The sequence below is a fragment of the Lampris incognitus genome, chromosome 5, assembly GCF_029633865.1.
Source record: "Lampris incognitus isolate fLamInc1 chromosome 5, fLamInc1.hap2, whole genome shotgun sequence".
Lineage (NCBI taxonomy): Eukaryota > Metazoa > Chordata > Actinopteri > Lampriformes > Lampridae > Lampris > Lampris incognitus.
The window spans coordinates 28,741,428-28,760,082 of NC_079215.1; the positions used below are offsets into that span (position 1 = coordinate 28,741,428).

At 46.6% G+C, this 18,655-nt stretch overlaps 1 protein-coding gene across 1 annotated transcript; it reads left to right on the forward strand.

Moving 5' to 3' along the window:
• Window positions 1-100: 100 nt before the first annotated feature.
• On the forward strand, window positions 101-15,601 carry cep20 (centrosomal protein 20). Its single transcript, XM_056280945.1, has 4 exons — window positions 101-143; window positions 2,482-2,679; window positions 14,154-14,238; window positions 14,415-15,601. Exons 1-4 carry the CDS (start codon window positions 116-118, stop codon window positions 14,545-14,547), a joined length of 444 nt encoding a protein of 147 aa, XP_056136920.1. The 5' UTR covers window positions 101-115; the 3' UTR covers window positions 14,548-15,601.
• Window positions 15,602-18,655: the final 3,054 nt, after the last annotated feature.

The following is an 18,655-nucleotide window of genomic DNA, read 5'->3' on the forward strand; positions in this document are numbered from 1 at the left end:
GGAAGCGTCCGACAATAAAAGTTGTAATTGCACCACCCAACCATCAGGTGGAAGAGTGCTCAAAGTTTTCGCTCTTGCTCGCTTGCCGTGAGTGAAACTGTTTACACTAGCAACAATGGCGACCATCACCGAGCTAAAACACGGTGAGACAGTCAAGAAACCGACATGCTCTGTTTAACGTTAGCGGCGATACACATAACCGAAACCTGAATCTCGTTATACGTATCAGACAGCTTTCACCAACTAGATTTATAAGTTAACGTTACGGCAAATGTTGATGGATGTATCGGCGTCGGTCTTTTTTTTTTTTGAACGTCTTAGCCCCGTTTTCCACAAACCGACCCTTTCCCATAGCATACTGTGTAGCGTTATAGGCCTTTTAATGCGTTTTTCCTACCTTCCAACAAGCCATTGGTTTCCACTCATCTCGGCAGGGTAATTAATATGAAAATCAACTTGTAGAGACTTAAAACTTGCGCAAAGATGTCCAGGTAATCCAATACCAGTGAACATTAACGTCAACAAGTCGCCATTATTTTTATTCATATGTAGTAATAATAATAATAATAATGGATTTTGTGTGCCAAAGTTGCTTCGTCGTGATAAGGCAGTTGATTGCGCGGATTGATTTGAGAGGTTTTCCAAGGACTTCTAGGAAAAGTACTAGTATTCCCCAGTATGTTGGACATTGACTTTAATGTTTTAGTTTTGACACATACCATTTTCACAGTTCTGGTAACACCTAAAAGTCCAGACCCTTGTTCGTGAACTTTAGGTTAGGGTTATGGTTAGTCTAGCCTGGCCCTAATGGGTTGCCATAATCAAAGGTCTGCCAACATTTGAAGGGTTAAATCAATTTGGGCCAGGTAAAGTATGACTGTTCTTTACTAAAGTGGACGTCTAACCCTTTAATATATGTGTGTTTGTTCTGGCCCAAGCTATTTATCGTGCCTAGATTCACAGCTAAAACCCAGTTCCCCATTCACTGGAAAATACTTGGAAAACGACTACGTATTGCTTATTAATTAGCAAGCATGAGGCTGGATTTTGAGCCTTTATGTTTTGCACTGAGGACCACCTCACTTACTGTACTCAAACAGAATTTAGCTTGATCCAAGTGGGTTTTATATTCAAATTGGAGGTCAAAAATAACTATCAGCTTTTGAAGACCCCTATTTGAAGGGTTAAATCTATTTAGGCCAGGTAAATTAAGCCTGCTCCAGTTCTGTTCTGACATTGACCTCTACTGTATTCTTTAATAAATGTCTTTTTGTTCTGGATCCAAGCCATTTATCGCACCTAAATTCGTAGCTAAACCTCAGATCCTTAGTCACTGGAAAAGACTGTGTAAGAGTGAGTATTGATTAGCAGGTTTAGGGCCAGATTTGAAGACTTAATCCATCTTGCACCAAATGAATTCACCAATCAATACCCTATATGGTGTCATTCTTTTGCGAGGTCTTTTCCAGAGAAGAAGGCTTTTAAGATGTGAGTCAAAGCATGAAAAAAATGGCTTAGGCTTGAACAGAAAAACATATTTTAAAGGTAGCCTAGATATCCACTTTAGTACAAATTAGATGTACTTTACCGAACCCTACCTAATGTAAGCTTTCAAATGCTGGCCTGAAAAGGCCCATAGAGTCATTTTTGAACACCATTCCGAATATGAAAACCTATGTTGGCCAGGCTAAACCTCATATCATGTTAAAGTTGGTGAGATTCTCTTTGGGGCAAAACATAGCCTAGAAATATGTGGCCCAAAGTGAGTAAAGGTTTGAAACGTGGCTTTAAAACATAGGTAACCAATAGTTTATTCTCCCAAGACGACAACGTCTTGCCTCTTGGGAGAGAGAGCCATCCTCTGTTGCTCTCCCTGAGGTTTCTTCGTATTTTTTCTCCCTGTTAAAGGGTTATTTTATTTTCTGGGAGTTGTTCCTTATCCAGTGTGAGGGTCTAAGGACAGGATGTTGTGTTGCTGTAAAGCCCCTTGAGGCAAATTTGTAGTTTGTGATATTGAGCTATACAAATAAAATTGACTTGACTTGACTTCAGTGATATAATTATTAAGGAACTAGATTTTCCAGTGTCACACTATGAAATGGGATGTAACAAAGCCAAAACACAATTATTAGGAAGTCAGTATCCAGTTTAGTAGAGAAATTTTATATTTTTCCTCAAATTCTAACATATGGCAATCAATGAACACCTAAGATATGTCAGCACCTCCATTCAAAAAGATTCACTCTATCATTACAGCCCATGACTGGCATCGAATAAGTAGCTGTGAAGAAGTAACCTCGGCTTTAACTAAAACACACAAAAACACCATAGTGGTCTTTTAACTTAACGAGTGTTACCCCATGTTTCTAAGCAAGGATATAAACTGGTGCAGCTTTATTTTGGTTGGATAGTAGTCACCCAAATGAGCATTTATTGATCCTGCATACTGACGAGTAGAACTGATGTAATATTTACTTTCAGCTTTGAGGGAAACACTAGAATCCCGTGGTGTCCTGGGCCAGCTGAAGGCTCGCATCAGGGCAGAGGTGTTTAGTGCCCTGGATGACCAACGTGAACCCCGCCCCCAACTGTCCAATGAAAATCTGCTCATCAACGAGCTCATCCGGGAGTACCTGGAATTTAACAAGTACAGGTACACCTCATCAGTTCTGACAGCGGGTAAGTTTGCCCTTACTCACTTAAATGCCATTATTTTTGGTGTCTACCATTGTGACTTCCAGCACTTGAAATTTATGCTCAAGTCAGTTTTATTTGTATAGCCCAACATCACAAATTGCAAATTTGCCTCAAGGGGCTTTACAGCAACAAAACATCCTGTCCTTAGACCCTCACATCGGATAAGGAACAACTCCCTAAAAACATTTAACAAGGAAAAAAATAGGAAGAAACCTCAGGGAGAGCAACAGAGGAGGGATCTCTCTCCCAAGACGGACAACATGCAATGGGTGTTGTGTTTACGCAATTTACAGAATACAACATTGAAAGAGGATAACAGAATTATAATGGAATTATAAAATATAATGAAGAATATAATGAGGAGGATGCCAAGCAGTGTCCAGACACTACTGGAACAGCCCAGGACATGAGCCACATGACCAGCATCACCATGCAGACAAACCCCCCCCCCTTAAAAAAAAACAACACATTAGTCACAGTCTGAGTGAGAGAAGGATATAACGTTGAAACAGGATAACAAAATCATATGGATTTATAAGATACGTATATAAAAGAAAAATGTGATTATGCTCATGTGACTATAATATAGCTGTTCTCCTACGCTGCTTCAAAAAGGTATATATAATGAGTAGGATTTTACACGGAATCTGCCCTGTGACGGCCTGGCGGCCTGTCCAGGGTGTCTCCCCGCCTGCCGCCCAATGACTGCTGGAATAGACTCCAGCATCCCCACGACCCAGAGAGCAGGATAAGCGGTTCAGATAATGGATGGATGGATCAATGTATAGACTCATACAAAAATAATCTCTCTCAATCACCCCTTTGACCCACTAGATGCGTGTGGCAGTGTCTGTATCTGCAGAGACCCTGTCCTCTGCCTGTATTTTCGTATTTTGCTGTGTACGGGACATTTCTGGGCATTAACCTTTGGTCAGCAGAACTCTAAAAACATAGCAACCAGGTGCTAGATTAAGATCGTAAGCACGCATCCAAGAGGAAGCTACGGCAATGGCAGACACGGCACCAAAAAGACGCAAATATAGCGAGGCAAAACGTCAAGTGGACAAAGCTCCTTCAAAAACAAGAGTGAATCTGAGGAGGAGGATAGGGATGAAGCGCAACACGGAGTTGGCCTGTACACTGGGATGTATTATGGCAACTGCGGTCAGGGAGCACATGCTTCCAGTGTCACAGAGGCGGGGAGGAGGTGCCAAATTTGAACCGCAACTGACAAATCCTACTCACTCTAGCAAGGTGGACTCACACTAAATGCACTCATCATGAGATGTACTCTTAGTTATGATATGATTATTATGTGGCCGCTACTATTTCTTCATATAGTACTACCGCAATATGATTACTTTATGGCGAGCCGTTTCATCATTTATTCATTTTAAGGCACTAGTCACTAAAAATAAGACAGTAGTACTTATTCTTTGAATACAAGTTGCTATTCTGACTGTCACAAGTCACTACTGTAAAGTCACTAGTGCTAAAAATTAGATACTAGCTCCATTTGAATAAGCACTAGTTAATAATTTGATTATGAATAGTCACTCTTCTCTTTTACTCATAACAATTCAATAACCACTAGTTCTTTTATTTTAGTTACTAGCAACTAACTAACTACTACTACTACTTTTGGCTGCTCCCATTAGGGGTCGCCACAGCTGATCATCCGTTTCCATTTCTTCCTGTCTTCTGCATCTTCCTCTGTCACACCAGCCACCTGCATGTCTTCCCTCACCACATCCATTAACCTCCTCTTTGGCCTTCCTCTTTTCCTCTTCCCTGGCAGCTCCATATTCAGCATCCTTCTCCCAATATACCCAGCATCTCTCCTCCACACATGTCCAAGCCATCTCAATCTTGCCTCTCTTGCTTTGTCTCCAAACCGTCCAATTTGAGCGGTCCCTCTAATATAATCCTTCCTAATCCTGTCCTTCTTCGTCACCATCCATCCATCCATTGTCTTAACCGCTTATCCTGCTCTCAGGGTTGCGGGGATGCTGGAGTCTATTCCAGCACTCATTGGGCAGCAGGCGGGGAGACACCCTGGACAGGCCACCAGGCCATCACGGGATCAACATACACACACACACACACACACACACCCATTCATAGGGACAATTTAGTACTGCCAATTCACCTGACTTACATGTCTTTGGACTGTGGGAGGAAACTGGAGTCCCCGGAGGAAACCCACACAGACACGTGGAGAACACGCAAACTCCACACAGAGGACGACCTGGGATGACCCACCAAGGTTGGACTACCCCGGGGCTTGAACCCAGGACCTTCTTGCTGTGAGGCAACTGCGCTAACCACTGCTCCATCGTGCCGCCCCTTCTTCATCACTCCCAGTGAAAATCTTGGCATCTTCAACTCTGTCACCTGCAGCTCCGCCTCCTGTCTTTTCGTCAGTGCCACTGTCTCCAAACCATATAGCATAGCTGGTCTCACAGCCATCTTGTAAACCTTCCCTTTAGTGCTTGCTGGTACCCTTCTGTTGCAAATCACTTCTGATATTCTTCTCCACCCACTCCACCCTGCCTGCACTCTCTTCTTCACCTCTCTCCTGCACTCCCCATTACTTTGGACAGTTGACCCCAAGTATTTAAACTCATATGCCTTCATCACCTCCACTCCTTGCACCCTGACCATTCCACTGTCCTCCCTCTCACTCATGCATAGGTATTCTGTCTTGCTCCTACTGACTTTCATTCCTCTTCTCTCCAGTGCATACCTCCACCTCTCCAGGCTCTCCTCAACCTGCTCCCTACTCTCACTACAGAACACAATGTCCTCTGCGAACATCACAGTCCATGGGGACTCCTGCCTGATCTTGTCCGTCAACCTGTCCATCACCATTGCAAACAAGAAAGGGCTCAGAGCGAATCTGTTGTGCGTCAGAAAGGAACCAGTGCAGGGGTCCGGCAGGGTCAAGCCTGTAGGCACGTTTATTTATATTCAGGGAAGGGAAATGCGGGATGTGTATGGTGCAGCTAGAGTCCTGGATGTGGGGTGTGTAAAAGGCTATATGTTTGTGTGCAGGGCGAGTGTGGTGCATGTGTGCAGGAATGTAAATGACTGGAGGGTGTTTGTGCGTGTGCATGCTGTTGAAGCGCAAGTCCAGGAGTAGGGGTTCTGCGGGAGGCAGCGTGGGAGCACAAGGGAGGGTCAGAGGAACACAAGGGACGCGAGGAAGACGGAACCCGAGAAGCACCGGGGGTTCATACTAGATGGCACAATCTGGCACCGATTGCACGTCAGCGTTTTCTCTTATAGCTGGCTGCAGATTGGCTTCAGGTGCGCTGATTTCCGATGAGCATCTGGTGCGTGGCTGCGCTCTCAATGAGCACGCTGATTGAACCCTGTCGGTAGACTTAGGCAGAGACGCGCCTTGCGTCTGGACCACAACAGTACCCTCCCTCCTATGGGAGCCACCGGGCAACCGTCCAGGGGCGTTAGGGTGTTCCAGGTAGAAGTCCGACAGGAGGGCGGGAACGGCGATGTAAGACCGGGGCACCCAGCTCTGGTCTTCCGGACCGTAGCCCTCCCATTGGAAGCCCCTCCCACAGCGGCGGACACGCAACAGCTTCCTGACCGGCCAGACCGGGTCACCGTGCTAGAGTACACGGGGAGGAGGCGGGGCTGCGACAGGTGGGGAGAGGGCACTGACAGACACAGGCTGGAAACATGAAACACGGAATGTGCCGAAGAGAAGGAGGGAGAGACAAACGCACCACAGTGGGGTTGATGATCCTCTCCACTGTGTAGGGTCCCACGTAGCGAGTGGCGAGCTTGCAAGAGGTCGTCAGGATGGGGGGGTCCTTGGCCAGGAGCCAGACATGCTGACCAGGCTGGTAGACCGGGGCTGGGACACGACGCCGGTTAGAGGAGCGTTGGGACTGGTCATTGGCTCTCAGCAGGGCAGCACGAGCAGACCTCCACATGCAGCGGCATCGGCGGAGATGATCCCTGGTTGACGGGACCGCCACCTCAGTCTCTGCTAGGGAAACATGGGGGGCTGGTAGCCCAGTGAACATTCGAAAGGAGACATTCCAGTGGCAGAGCTAATCATGGTGTTGTGAGCATACTCAACCCAGGCCAGATGCTTGCTCCAGGTCGAGGGGCTGCTGGTGGTCACACATCTCAGGGCAGACTCCAGGCTCTGGTTGGTGCGTTCCGCCTGTCTGTTAATCTGAGGGTGGTAACCAGAAGAGAGACTGACCGTGGCCCCAATCCCCCTACAGAAGGCCTGCCACACCTGGGAAGAGAACTGGGGACCACGGTCAGAAACAATGTCCAGGGGAATGCCATGGAGACGGACCACGTGGACAACCAGGAGTTCGGCGGTCTCAGCGGAGGACGGGAGCTTGGGGAGCGCCACGAAATGGGCCTGCTCGGAAAAACGGTCGACAATGGTGAGTATGACTGTGTTACCCTGAGACACTGGGAGTCCAGTCACGAAGTTCAGGGAGATGTGTGACCAGGGGCGACTGGGGACCAGGAGGGGACGCGGGAGACCAGCAGGGGCGCGATGGGAGGTCTTACTCCGGGTGCAGGTGATACACGCCGCCACAAACTCCCGAACGTCAGCCTCCATGGTAGGCCACCAGAAGCGTCGCTGGAGGAAGTTCAGTGTTCTGGAGGCGCCAGGGTGGCAGGTGAAGCGGCTGGAGTGGCTCCACTCGAGAACCCTGGAGTGGACTGCGGCAGGCACAAACAGACGGTTAGGGGGAACGTTACCAGGGCTGGGGTGAGTTCGCTGGGCGGTTCTGACCAGAGAGTCAATGGCCCAGGTGACGACGCCCACAACACAGGTTGGAGGCTAGATGGTGTCCAGGGCACCCTCCTGGGTGCCATCCTTCATAGACGCCCCCGGTTGGAGCCGAGAGAGCGCGTCTGCTCTGGAATTCTGTGAGCCTGGACGATAGGGCAGCATGAAATTGAATCGGCTGAAGAATTGCGCCCAGCGGGCCTGGCGGTCACTCACCCGTTTAGCTGACCGGATGTACACCAGATTCTGGTGGTCTGACCACACAAGGAAGGGATGCTCCGCCCCCTCGAGCCAGTGTCTCCATTCTGCCAGGGCGGCGTGGACGGCCAGCAGCTCCCGGTTGCCGACGTCATAGTTGCGCTCAGCTGGTGTGAGGCGCCGGGAGAAAAAGGCGCAGGGGTGCAGACGGTGATCCTCCGCTGAGCGTTGTGAGAGGATCGCCCCCAACCCAGAGTCAGAGGCGTCCACCTCCACCACGAACTTGCGGGTAGGATCCAGGTGGGCAAGCACCGGGGCCTTGGAGAACCTCCTCTTGAGGTCTGTAAAGGCGGTCTGATCCTCCGGGGTCCAGTCAAACTGGTGGAGGGTGGGGGTGAGGGCTGAGAGGGGCGCGGCGATGCTGCTGTAGTCCTTGATGAACTTCCTATAGAAACCCGCAAAACCCAGGAAGCGTTGCAGCTTTGTCCGGTTCTGGGGTCTGGGCCACTCCAACACTGCCTCGACCTTCCTAGGGTCGGTCCGAATGCGCCCCGCCTCCACAATGTGACCAAGGAACTCCAGTGAGGGGGTGTGAAAAGCGCACTTCTCCGCCTTGACAAACAAGCGGTTCTCCAGAAGGCGCTGCAACACCAGGCGAACGTGTTGGATGTGTTCGCTGAGAGAGCGGGAAAAAACTAGAATGTCGTCTAAATAAACCACAATAAAAACATTGATCATGTCCCGGAGCACATCATTAACAAGGGTCTGGAAAACTGCAGGGGCGTTTGTGAGGCCGAAAGGCATAACTAATTACTCGAAATGTCCCAGTGGCGTATTGAAAGCAGTCTTACACTCGTCTCCTTCGCTGATGCGGACGAGATGGTAAGCGCTGCATAAATCAAGCTTGGTAAAAATGGTGGCAGCAGAGAGGGGTTCAAACGTGGAGCTCATGAGGGGTAATGGATAGCGATTCTTAACTGTGATGTCATTAAGTTGTCTGTAATCAATACAGGGGCGGAGCGTGCCATCCTTCTTACCAACAAAGAAGAATCCGGCCGCCATGGGTGAGACGGAGGGGCGAATGATCCCGGAGGCGAGTGAGTCGGTGATGTACTCCTGCATGGCCTTCTTCTCAGGAAGAGTGATGTTATACAGCCTCCCGGGTGGAGTGCAGGCACCAGGGAGGAGCTCAATAGCGCAGTCGTAGGGGCGGTGTGGAGGGAGAGAGAGCGCCTCGGTCTTGCTGAAGGCAGCCGCAAGGTCATGATAAACCTCGGGCACGTTGGAGAGGTCTGGAGGAGGAGGCTCAGCCTTAGGAGCCCCAGGAGGATAGAAGGCGGAGCAGAGACAGTTTGCGTGGCATGCAACACTCCACCCGAGGATCCGAGCGGAGGACCAGGCGATGTTGGGGTCATGCCTCTGCAACCAAGGCCTCCCGAGAACCAGTGGTGAGGAGGGAGCGGTGAACAGAAGGAGGCGGCTTGTCTCGACATGGTTGCCTGAGACAGTTAGCTTGAGAGGCTCAGTGGTGTGGGTGATGAGACAGAGAGCGCGTCCATCCAGCAAGCGGGTTTCAGTAGGGGTCTCCAGTGGGGTGAGACTGATGCCAGCCTGCCGAGCTAGGGCCCCGTCAATGAAACTCCCGTCGGCTCCAGAGTCGATAAAGGCGCTGATAGGCAGAGACTGCTGACCCCAGGCGAGAGACGCAGGGAATAAAGGAGAGGGGGAAGGCTTGTTCTGGGGCAGAGTCATGCAGCTTACTAGTAGCCCCTCCCCTAGTAAACTCGGCCTTTTGGGCGTGTGGTACAGTCCCGAATGAAGTGTCCGGCCTGCCCACAGTACAAACAGAGCCGGCCTCGCATGCACTGTTCGCGCTCAGCCCCGGTGAGGCGTGACCGAGCCACCTCCATGGGCTCCATCCCAGGCTCAGGCGGTCGTGGCGAGGGAGTGGGCGGAGCTGCTGGTGCTGGCTGGGGACCCCGGGGGGGATGGGGCGAGGTGACTGGGGGGGTACCAGTGAGGGACTGGCGCTGAGCTCGAGCACGTTCGTCTCGCCTTGCCTGGAGGCGTTGGTCCATCTTCAGAGCCAGGTCGATTAACTCATTGCAGGTCGCCGGCCAGTCTCTAAAAAGTCCATCCTCGACCTCCTCGCTTAAGCCCCGCCTGTATGCACTCGGCAGGGCCTCGTCATTCCAACGGCGTTCTGCGGCCAGGACTCGGAAATCGACGGTGTATTCGGCCACCGAACAAGAGCCGTGTTTGATGGTGTGGAGACGGGAGGTGGCGCCACAGCCACCAATGGGGTGATCGAACACACTCTTGAATTCCCTGAAAAAGGCTGCATAATCAGAAGATAGGGCGGGTTTCTGATCTAGGGCAGCCGTGGCCCATCTGAGAGCCTTACCCGTAAGCAGGGACATGATAAAGGCGACCTTAGCGCCGTCTGAGGTGTAACGGCTGGGCTGGTGGCGGAATACCAGCTCACACTGGACTAAGAAACCACAGCAGAGCTCGAACTCACCCTCATAGGACTTCGGGGGGGTTAGCTTGGGCTCTCTATGAGCGGGCCCGAGAACCGTAGCTGGGGCTAGAACTGGTCCTGGGGCAGGTTGGTCCGCTTGAGGCGCGGGTTGCAGTGGGCTTACCGTCACGTCCAGGCGATCCAGCCGAGCGAGGACCTGAGCAAAGGCGGCGGTGAGACTGTTCTCCAGCGTCGTCATCCGTGTGCCTTGTTGTTGGACTGCTGCGTTGAGTCTTACGATGCCACTGGAGTTCCTGCTGGGCCCGGTTCCATCGTGGCCAGAATGTACTGTTGTGCGTTGGAAAGGAACCAGTGCAGGGGTCCGGCAGGGTCAAGCCCGTAGGCACGTTTATTTATATTCAGGGAAGGGAAATGCGGGATGTGTATGGTGCAACTAGAGTCCTGGATGTGGGGTGTGTAAAAGACTGTGTTTGTGTGCAGGGCGAGTGTGGTGCGTGTGTGCAGGAATGTACATGACTGGAGGGTGTTTGTGCGTGCTGGTGAAGCGCAAGTCCAGGAGTAGGGGTTCTGCGGGAGGCAGCGTGGGAACACAAGGAAGACGGAGCCCGAGAAGCACCAGGGGGTTCGTACTAGATGGCACAATCTGGCACCGATTGCACGTCAGCGTCTTCTCTTATAGCTGGCTGCAGATTGGCTTCAGGTGCGCTGATTTCCGATGAGCCTCTGGTGCGTGGCTGCGCTCTCAACGAGCGCGCTGATTGAACCCTGCCGGTAGACTCAGGCGGAGACGCGCCTTGCGTCTGGACCACAACACAATCCTTGATGTAATCCCACCTCCACCTTGAACCCATCTGTCATTCCAACCGCGCACCTCACCATTGTCACACTTCCCTCATACATATCCTGTACCACTCCTACATACTTCTCTGCAACTCCAGACTTCCTCATACAATACCACGCCTCCTCTCTGTCTGCTTTTTCTAAATCTACAAAGACAAAATGTAACTAACTAACTAAGCACAAGTAACTAATCTAATATTATTTTTTTAGCAAATAGTAGCTTTACCCTAGCGACTAGTTTTTAGTTATTTTAGTAATTTTCTCTTTACTAGTAACACTTCAATAAACTCTAGTTCATTTATTTTATTTACTAGCAACTAACTTAAAAAGCACAAGTAACTAATCTAATTTTTTTTAAAAAAATACTAACTTCACCCTAGCGACTAGCTTTAAAAAAAAAAGAAGTGTACTTTTTAGTGACTTGTGCCTAAACAGCCCATAGTCTGTCCATTGTCCAAACTGCTTATTGCTCTCAGGGTCACGGGGATGCTGGAGCCTACCCCAGCAGTCACTGGGCGGCAGGCGGGGAGACACCCTGGACAGGCCGCCAGGCCATCACAGGGCCCACACACACACACACACACACACACACACACACACACATTCACACCTAGGGACAATTTAGCACAGCCAGTTCACCTGACCTACATGTCTTTGGACTGTGGGAGGAAACCAGAGCACCCGAAGAATACCCACGCAGATTGGGGAGAACATGCCAACTCCGCATACAGGATGACCCAGGATGACCCCCAAGGTTGGACTACCCTGGGGCTTGAACCCAGGACCTTCTTGCTGTGAGGCAACAGCGCTAACCACTGCGCCCCCATGCCGCCACAGCCCATAGTCTGCCAGCTAAATACAACCCACCATTTAAAAGATGGCTGAGATGATTAGGCACAAGTCACTAAAAATTAAACACTTGTATTTATTTTTTTTAATGTGAGTCGCTATTCTCGCTGTCACTATTGTGACTATAGTGTACTACTGTATGTGAGGCTCTGTGCAAAAGGTGGAAACAAATATCCTGTTGTAGGACAAAGTGTCTATCTATTGTTAAGTTACTAGTTGCTAAAAATGGATACTAGGTCTAAAATAAATGTTTGCCCATCTGTAAGACAGTTCTACTAGTCATTATATATTAGTCACTAGTAACTATTTATGACTGATAGTGGCTATTCCAGTAACTACCAGTGAATGTCCCACTGTTGCTAGTTGCATTTGAATAAAGCCTAGTTTTTTCAAATGTGGCTAGTTGTTATTCACTTTGACACTCAACTATTTCATTTTGACTAGTCAAATCTGAAATTTTGATATCAACATCTAGTTGTGAGTAGTCATATTAATTCACTAGTGTTACAAAATGTTATTAAAAACATAAATGCTGAAATCCTTATTTGGAGTAGAAATTGGATCTCGTTAAAAAGCTGCTTGTCAATACTGAATAGAAACAATGTAATTGTGACAAGTGATAATGGGAAAAGCAACTAGTCATTGAAGAATAATTACTCGTAACTAATATATAATAACAAGAAGTTAACAAGTAGTGCTACTTAAACAGTGACTAGTAGTTAATTAAAAGTTGATATCTAATATGTGGAGCCTCAATTGCTAAGCAACTTACAAGGAACTTTTCCTTGTAAAAATATGAGAGGGCGTCCGGGTAGCATGGTGGTCTATTCCATTAACTAACAACACAGGGATTGCCAGTTTGAATCTCCGTGTTACCTCCGGCTTGGTCGGGTGTCCCTACAGACACAATTGACCGTGTCTGCGGGTGGGAAGCCAGATGTGGGTACGTGTCCTGGTCGCTACACTAGTGCCTCCTCTGGTCAGTCGGGGCACCTGGTCAGGGGGGAGGGGGAACTGGGGGGAATAGCATGATCCTCCCATGTGCTACACCCCCCTGGCCAAACTCCTTACTGTCAGATGAAAAGAAGCGGCTGGTGACTCCACATGTATCGGTGGAGACATGTGGTAGTCTGCAGCCCTCCCGGTTCAGCAGAGGTGGTGGAGCAGTAACTGGGACGGCTTGGAAGAGTGGGGCAATTGGCCAGATACAATTGGGGAGAAAAGGGGGGAGGGGACAAATGATAATGACTAGTGCCTCATAATTAGGTACTGATAACTAAAATAAGGGGTAGTAGTCATAGAACTTTGTCCCCAGAGGGGCAGCTGGTTGTGCAGCACTATGAACAGTTTTAGCACAAGATAAAAACAGAAGGCAATTAAATACAACATGTAAACACAGAGTAGTAAAAATAACAAAGGTAATAATGATAAAAGAACTAGGGGTTATTGAATTGTTACTAGTAAAAGAGAAAAGTGACTATTCATAATCAAATGAGTATCTAGTGCTTATTCTAATGGCGCTAGTATCTAATTATTAGCAACTAGTGATTTACAAGTGACTAGTGACAGTCAGAATAGCGACAACTGTTTAAAAAAACAAGTGTCTAATTTATAGTGACTAGTACCTTAAAATGAATAAATGATAAAACGGCCAACTATATTACTGTGGTACTGAAACTGGAGTCAGTCTTTCTCTACAAGTCCTTCAGGGAGGTCTCAGGGAGTTTCCAACAAAATAAAGAAAAGTTCAAAAAGTTAAACAAAGACCAGAATACCATGGTCCCTGGGCAGCAGGTATCTTTGTATGTAAAATTATGTACAAAGGGATTTGTGGTTAAAAACAGAAAACAGGAAGCATAAAAACCTTCAGGGTTGCCAAGGCCAAAACAACAAACATAAAATGACCACAATGCTACAAACTGAAAGAGTAATACAAAGAAAAGCACAGTACAGTCCTCCACTCCCTATTTCACAAAAACAGTAGGAAAAAGGGGGAATACAGTAAATGACAGCTCCACCCTACGATGCTTTCAAAGACAAAGGAAACATGGCCAGTAATCCTTTTAAACTTAGGAACACAACAGATAAGTCTAAAGAACATCCTTGTCAGTAGTCTGAAAAAAGTGACTACACAAGGATTTTTTTTAAGTCCATGAAACGGATGTCAAGTTCTTCTTGTTCTTCTTTTTCCAAACTCTTCCGACTCACTTTTGGTAATTAAAGCTTACCAATGTAGGCTGTACATGTCAAAGATTACCTAAGCTGACATGCTTTGGTTGTGTTTTCACTGCTTTGTTTTTACAGAATCAGGCCAACCTGAAGCCCCCCTGGACAGACAGTTCCTGGCAAATGAGTTGAAAGTAGTGGAAGATGCAAGTTCCAGATCTGTGTAAGTATATTAGGATCTGGGAATAGTAAAATGTAATAACACTATAGCATCCCCAGGATTTGAAGCTCAGAGGAAGTTATATTGATACATCAATTTGTCTACTGACTTTGTATGAGATTTTTACAGTTTTTTTTTCGGGGTATCATGGTGGTGATTCTCACATTTTGACTTACCAGGCCTCTTCTGTACGGCTTGGTGTCTCATTTCCTGAGCACAAGTGGTGAAAATGGAGGGAAGGTATTCCTGAGAGGCACCTCTCTCTCAGCCGGTTCCAGTGTGTCTAATACAAAGCCTGGGCCTGAAGCTTAAACACCAGTTTGTTTCACGGGATATGTTTTGTGCAGTATGTTCTGTAGCAGCCAATAATGTAATAACTACCATTAATGCAGTAACTGAAAATAACGTGATAATTTTTCCATTGTTAATGTAGTAAAAGTCGATAATGTAATAACTGGCCAATAATGAATGTAATACATTTTCTGAACCAATAACGTTAAACTTTTTGCCCATAATGTCATAAATGATTGCATTATTGGCTGGTTATTACACTAGCTGGGTTAAAAAATCATTATAAAAATGTAATAACTGGAGCCGATAATGTAAAAAATATACTTATAACACTTTGTTTAAGTTTTGTGTATTGGCTATAAAGTGTCACTTCATAACTTTTACCTGACACCCCCCCCACACACACACACACACACTCTGGGAATTGAGACTATTTATTTGTTCATGTAACTTGATGGTTAGACTTCTATACATACACCCTGCCTTCTACTCCTTAACCATTCGAGTACCAAATGAAGTGCGAGCACATTTGCAAACACAAACAATTACTCTTATGTCACATAATATAAAATAGATACTTCTTTGAAGACGCTTTGTCCTTGAATACAAAGACCACCATTTCTTTTCATGAAAAATGTCATCTTTGATTAAACGTATTTACATCACTTTCAAGCAAACTGTTTCAACCCCACTGTTATAGTTATTCAGTACTCTCTCTCTCCATGTATATATACCTGTGGCGGCTGGTGCTAACAATTTTAGGGGGGCGTAGTTTACCTTGGCGTGGCATACCTGACAGCTGCTTTAATGTCCACACAGTCACAGAGTTATTAAGAAGGACAATGTAGCCTATGTGTGGACATTAAAGCAGCTCTCAGGTGTGCTACACCAAGCTCAATTGCACCCTCCCAAAATTGTTAGCACCAGCCACCACTGATATATACCAAACCTGAGTCCTGAAAGGTTACGTGAAAAATGTATTACCAAATCAGAATCCTTGCCCTGTTTACATCCCGGCTTCATTTGGTACTCAAATGGTTAAGGAGTATAAGGCAGGACTGGAGATAAGTCTAACCATCAAGTCACACAAACAAATAAATAGTCTTAATTCCTAGAGAGGGTGTGTGTGTGTGTGTGTGTGTGTGTGTGTGTGTGTGTGTGTGTGTGTGTGTGTGTGTGTGTTTGTGTGTGTGTGTGTGTCTTTTCTCAGAGTTAGGACTAAGATTCAGGGGTCAGGATTGGTCAGTTTTTTGAGCTGCTATTTGAAAGAAGGAAGGGTAAGTGTCATGGAAGTCTGACACTTGATAATAAATAAAGTTTAAACAAAGTAATATAACTATATTATTACATTATTGGCTCCAGTTATTACATTTTTAAGGACTTTTTTAACCCAGCTAATAATGTAATAATCAGTCAATATAATAACGTAATACATTATTTGCAAAAAGTTATTACAGTATTGACTTTTATTACATTAAAAATGGAAAAATTATCACGTTATTGTCAGTCATTACATTGTTGGCTGCTACATAGTCCATTATGGATTATGTGGTTCACAGAATTTGATTGTTCTCACAGATCTGATCAAATAAGTTACTTTACCTGAGCACTCTGGGCACATGAATGTAGCTTTCAAGCCTTTTATAAGGAAGCCAGAATTCTGTCAAGCTAGAAATGAATGAATGGGGTCGCTGTAGTTTCCTTATATTGCCAAATATATGCAGGTGTTTTTATATCTTGTGTTCAGTATGTGCCAGTCACGGATGTTCATCGTTTAATTTCACTCAAATTAGAATTATTTGTGCTGTAATCTAATTTAATGTGAGCTACTCTGCTGTCATTACTGTCAATGTCAGTGCTGTTTCATTATTCTCTGTAACCTGAATGGAAAAAAGCTGAGATTACTTTCCTACAGACCTTCAGTCATTTTATTTATAATCACTCCTGGGTTTCTTATTACTGTATTTTATGTTTTTTTAATATAAATATTTTCAGAATTGGAATCTCTTTTATGAATGTTGTTGCCATTTCTTTGACTACCACACAGTGGCAGCCTCGCCAAAGAATGGGCTAACATTGTACTTATACGTATGTTGAGTCATTTCTAGTCCTTGTAGTAAGGGTCACTTTCTCAAACTTTTTCACAGCCAGTACAAAGATAACGAGGTTTGCTTAATTAACTGGCCAATGCAGAGCATGAATGAATTAGGTTTATTGTGGGACCCAAAAGTCCGAGTCCAGTTCTGTTATTACTACTATCCAGTAAGATTTCATCAGAAACTAACACAACATTTTTACTCATGTAGTATTTGTTATTCAAGAATATGTCACAAAACACTGATAGAAATTAATGTTTGGTTGAGAAAGAATGGCATGAATTTGAAATTTTGGAATATTTGTTCCACACCATTTGTTTTCATTTCCTCAAAATATTGTGACACCTTATATTTCATCCATCCATCCATCCATCCATTTTCCAAGCAGTTTATCCTAATTAGGGTCGCGAGACGCTGGAGCCTATCCCAGCATTCGTTGGGCGGAAATTATTTTTATTATTTTTCATTCAAGTTTTAATAATTGGACACTCTTCTTACAGTGTGAGTTGTTTTGGTCTTGTAAAAAGTAATGCCAGATATTGACGCAATGGCTATATTCCTCTTTGTGTTATCATTTCCACTGCAGGTGCCTTAATATTGAAAAGGGCACTTCCTACGCAAAAGCCTTTACAAAGGAAGTAAAAAACTCTTTTGTGTGAAATTATAGCATCAGATCTTTGTCAAGAAGTTAGAAGTCAAGTTTTCTTGTGCAATGACAGACTGAAGACCAGCACCAACATGCAACTAAACTGAACGTTTCTAAAGGGCAACACAACCTAGAATACAGAGATTTTCAGAAACCAGGATGCTTACATCCAAAGCACGATTGCACAGACCTAAAGCATCCACCCCATCTGAAGACCAATGTATCAAGCTAACATGCTTTACAGGACATAACAGCATCCGCATCCAAGATTCAAAGTCAGGGGGCGTCCAGGTAGCGTAGCGGTCTATTCCGTTGGCTACCAACATGGAGATCCTGGTTCGAATCCCCGTGTTACCTCCGGCTTGGTCGGGTGTACCTACAGAAACAATTGGCTGTGTCTGTGGGTGGGAAGCCGGATGTAGGTATGTGTCCTGGTTGCTGCACTCGCGCCTGCTCTGGGTGGTCGGGGCACCTGTTCAGTGGGGAGGGGGAACTGGAGGGAATAGTGTGATCCTCCTACGCGCTATGTCCCCCTGGTGAAACTCCTCACTGTCAGGTGAAAAGAAGCGGTGACTCCACATGTATCAGAGGAGACATGTGGTAGTCTGCAGCCTTCCCCGGATCGGCAGAGGGGGCGGAGCAGCGCCCGGGATGGCTCGGAAGAGTGGGGTAATTGGACGGGTACAATTGGGGAGAAAAGGAGGGGGAAATAAAAAAAAGATTTAAAGTCAGTTAAACAACATGTGCCCTACCCCAGTTAGTAAAACTACAATCAAAAGACAATTAGCAAACACTGGCCTTAACAGAAGAGCAGCAGTCTCCGGGGGCTCACCTGGTAGAGTGCGTACCACATAAGGCTGAGTCCTTACCGCAGCGGCTTGGGTTCAAATCCGGCCTGGGCCCCTCACTGCATGTCATCCCCTCTCTCTCCCCTGCCTTTCCTGTCTCCCTCTTGACTATCACTATCAAATAAAGGCAAAAAATGCCACCAAAAAAAAAAACATGGTTGGTGGTGGCAACATGCAGGTTTGGGGCTGTTTCTCCTATTCTGGAGTCAGAGACTTGCACAGGATCAGCCACACACTGATTAGGAAGAAGTGCCATATAGAGGCATGCCATCCCTTCTGTCTTCAGATTATGAGGAAGAGGATTCATTTTCCAGCAGGACAGCGATCTGAAACAAACATCAAAGCTTCACCAGGACTATTTGAAGTCCCAGGAAGAGCAGGCAGTGTTGACTTGGATGGCTTCCCCCCGCAGTCACCAGACCTCAATCCCACTGAGCACGCACGGAAACATTTGAAAAGGGAAAAGGCGAAACATACTGCAACATCACTGCACGACCTCTGGCCTGTTCTCATAGAGCACTGGAATAATTTAGATTCTC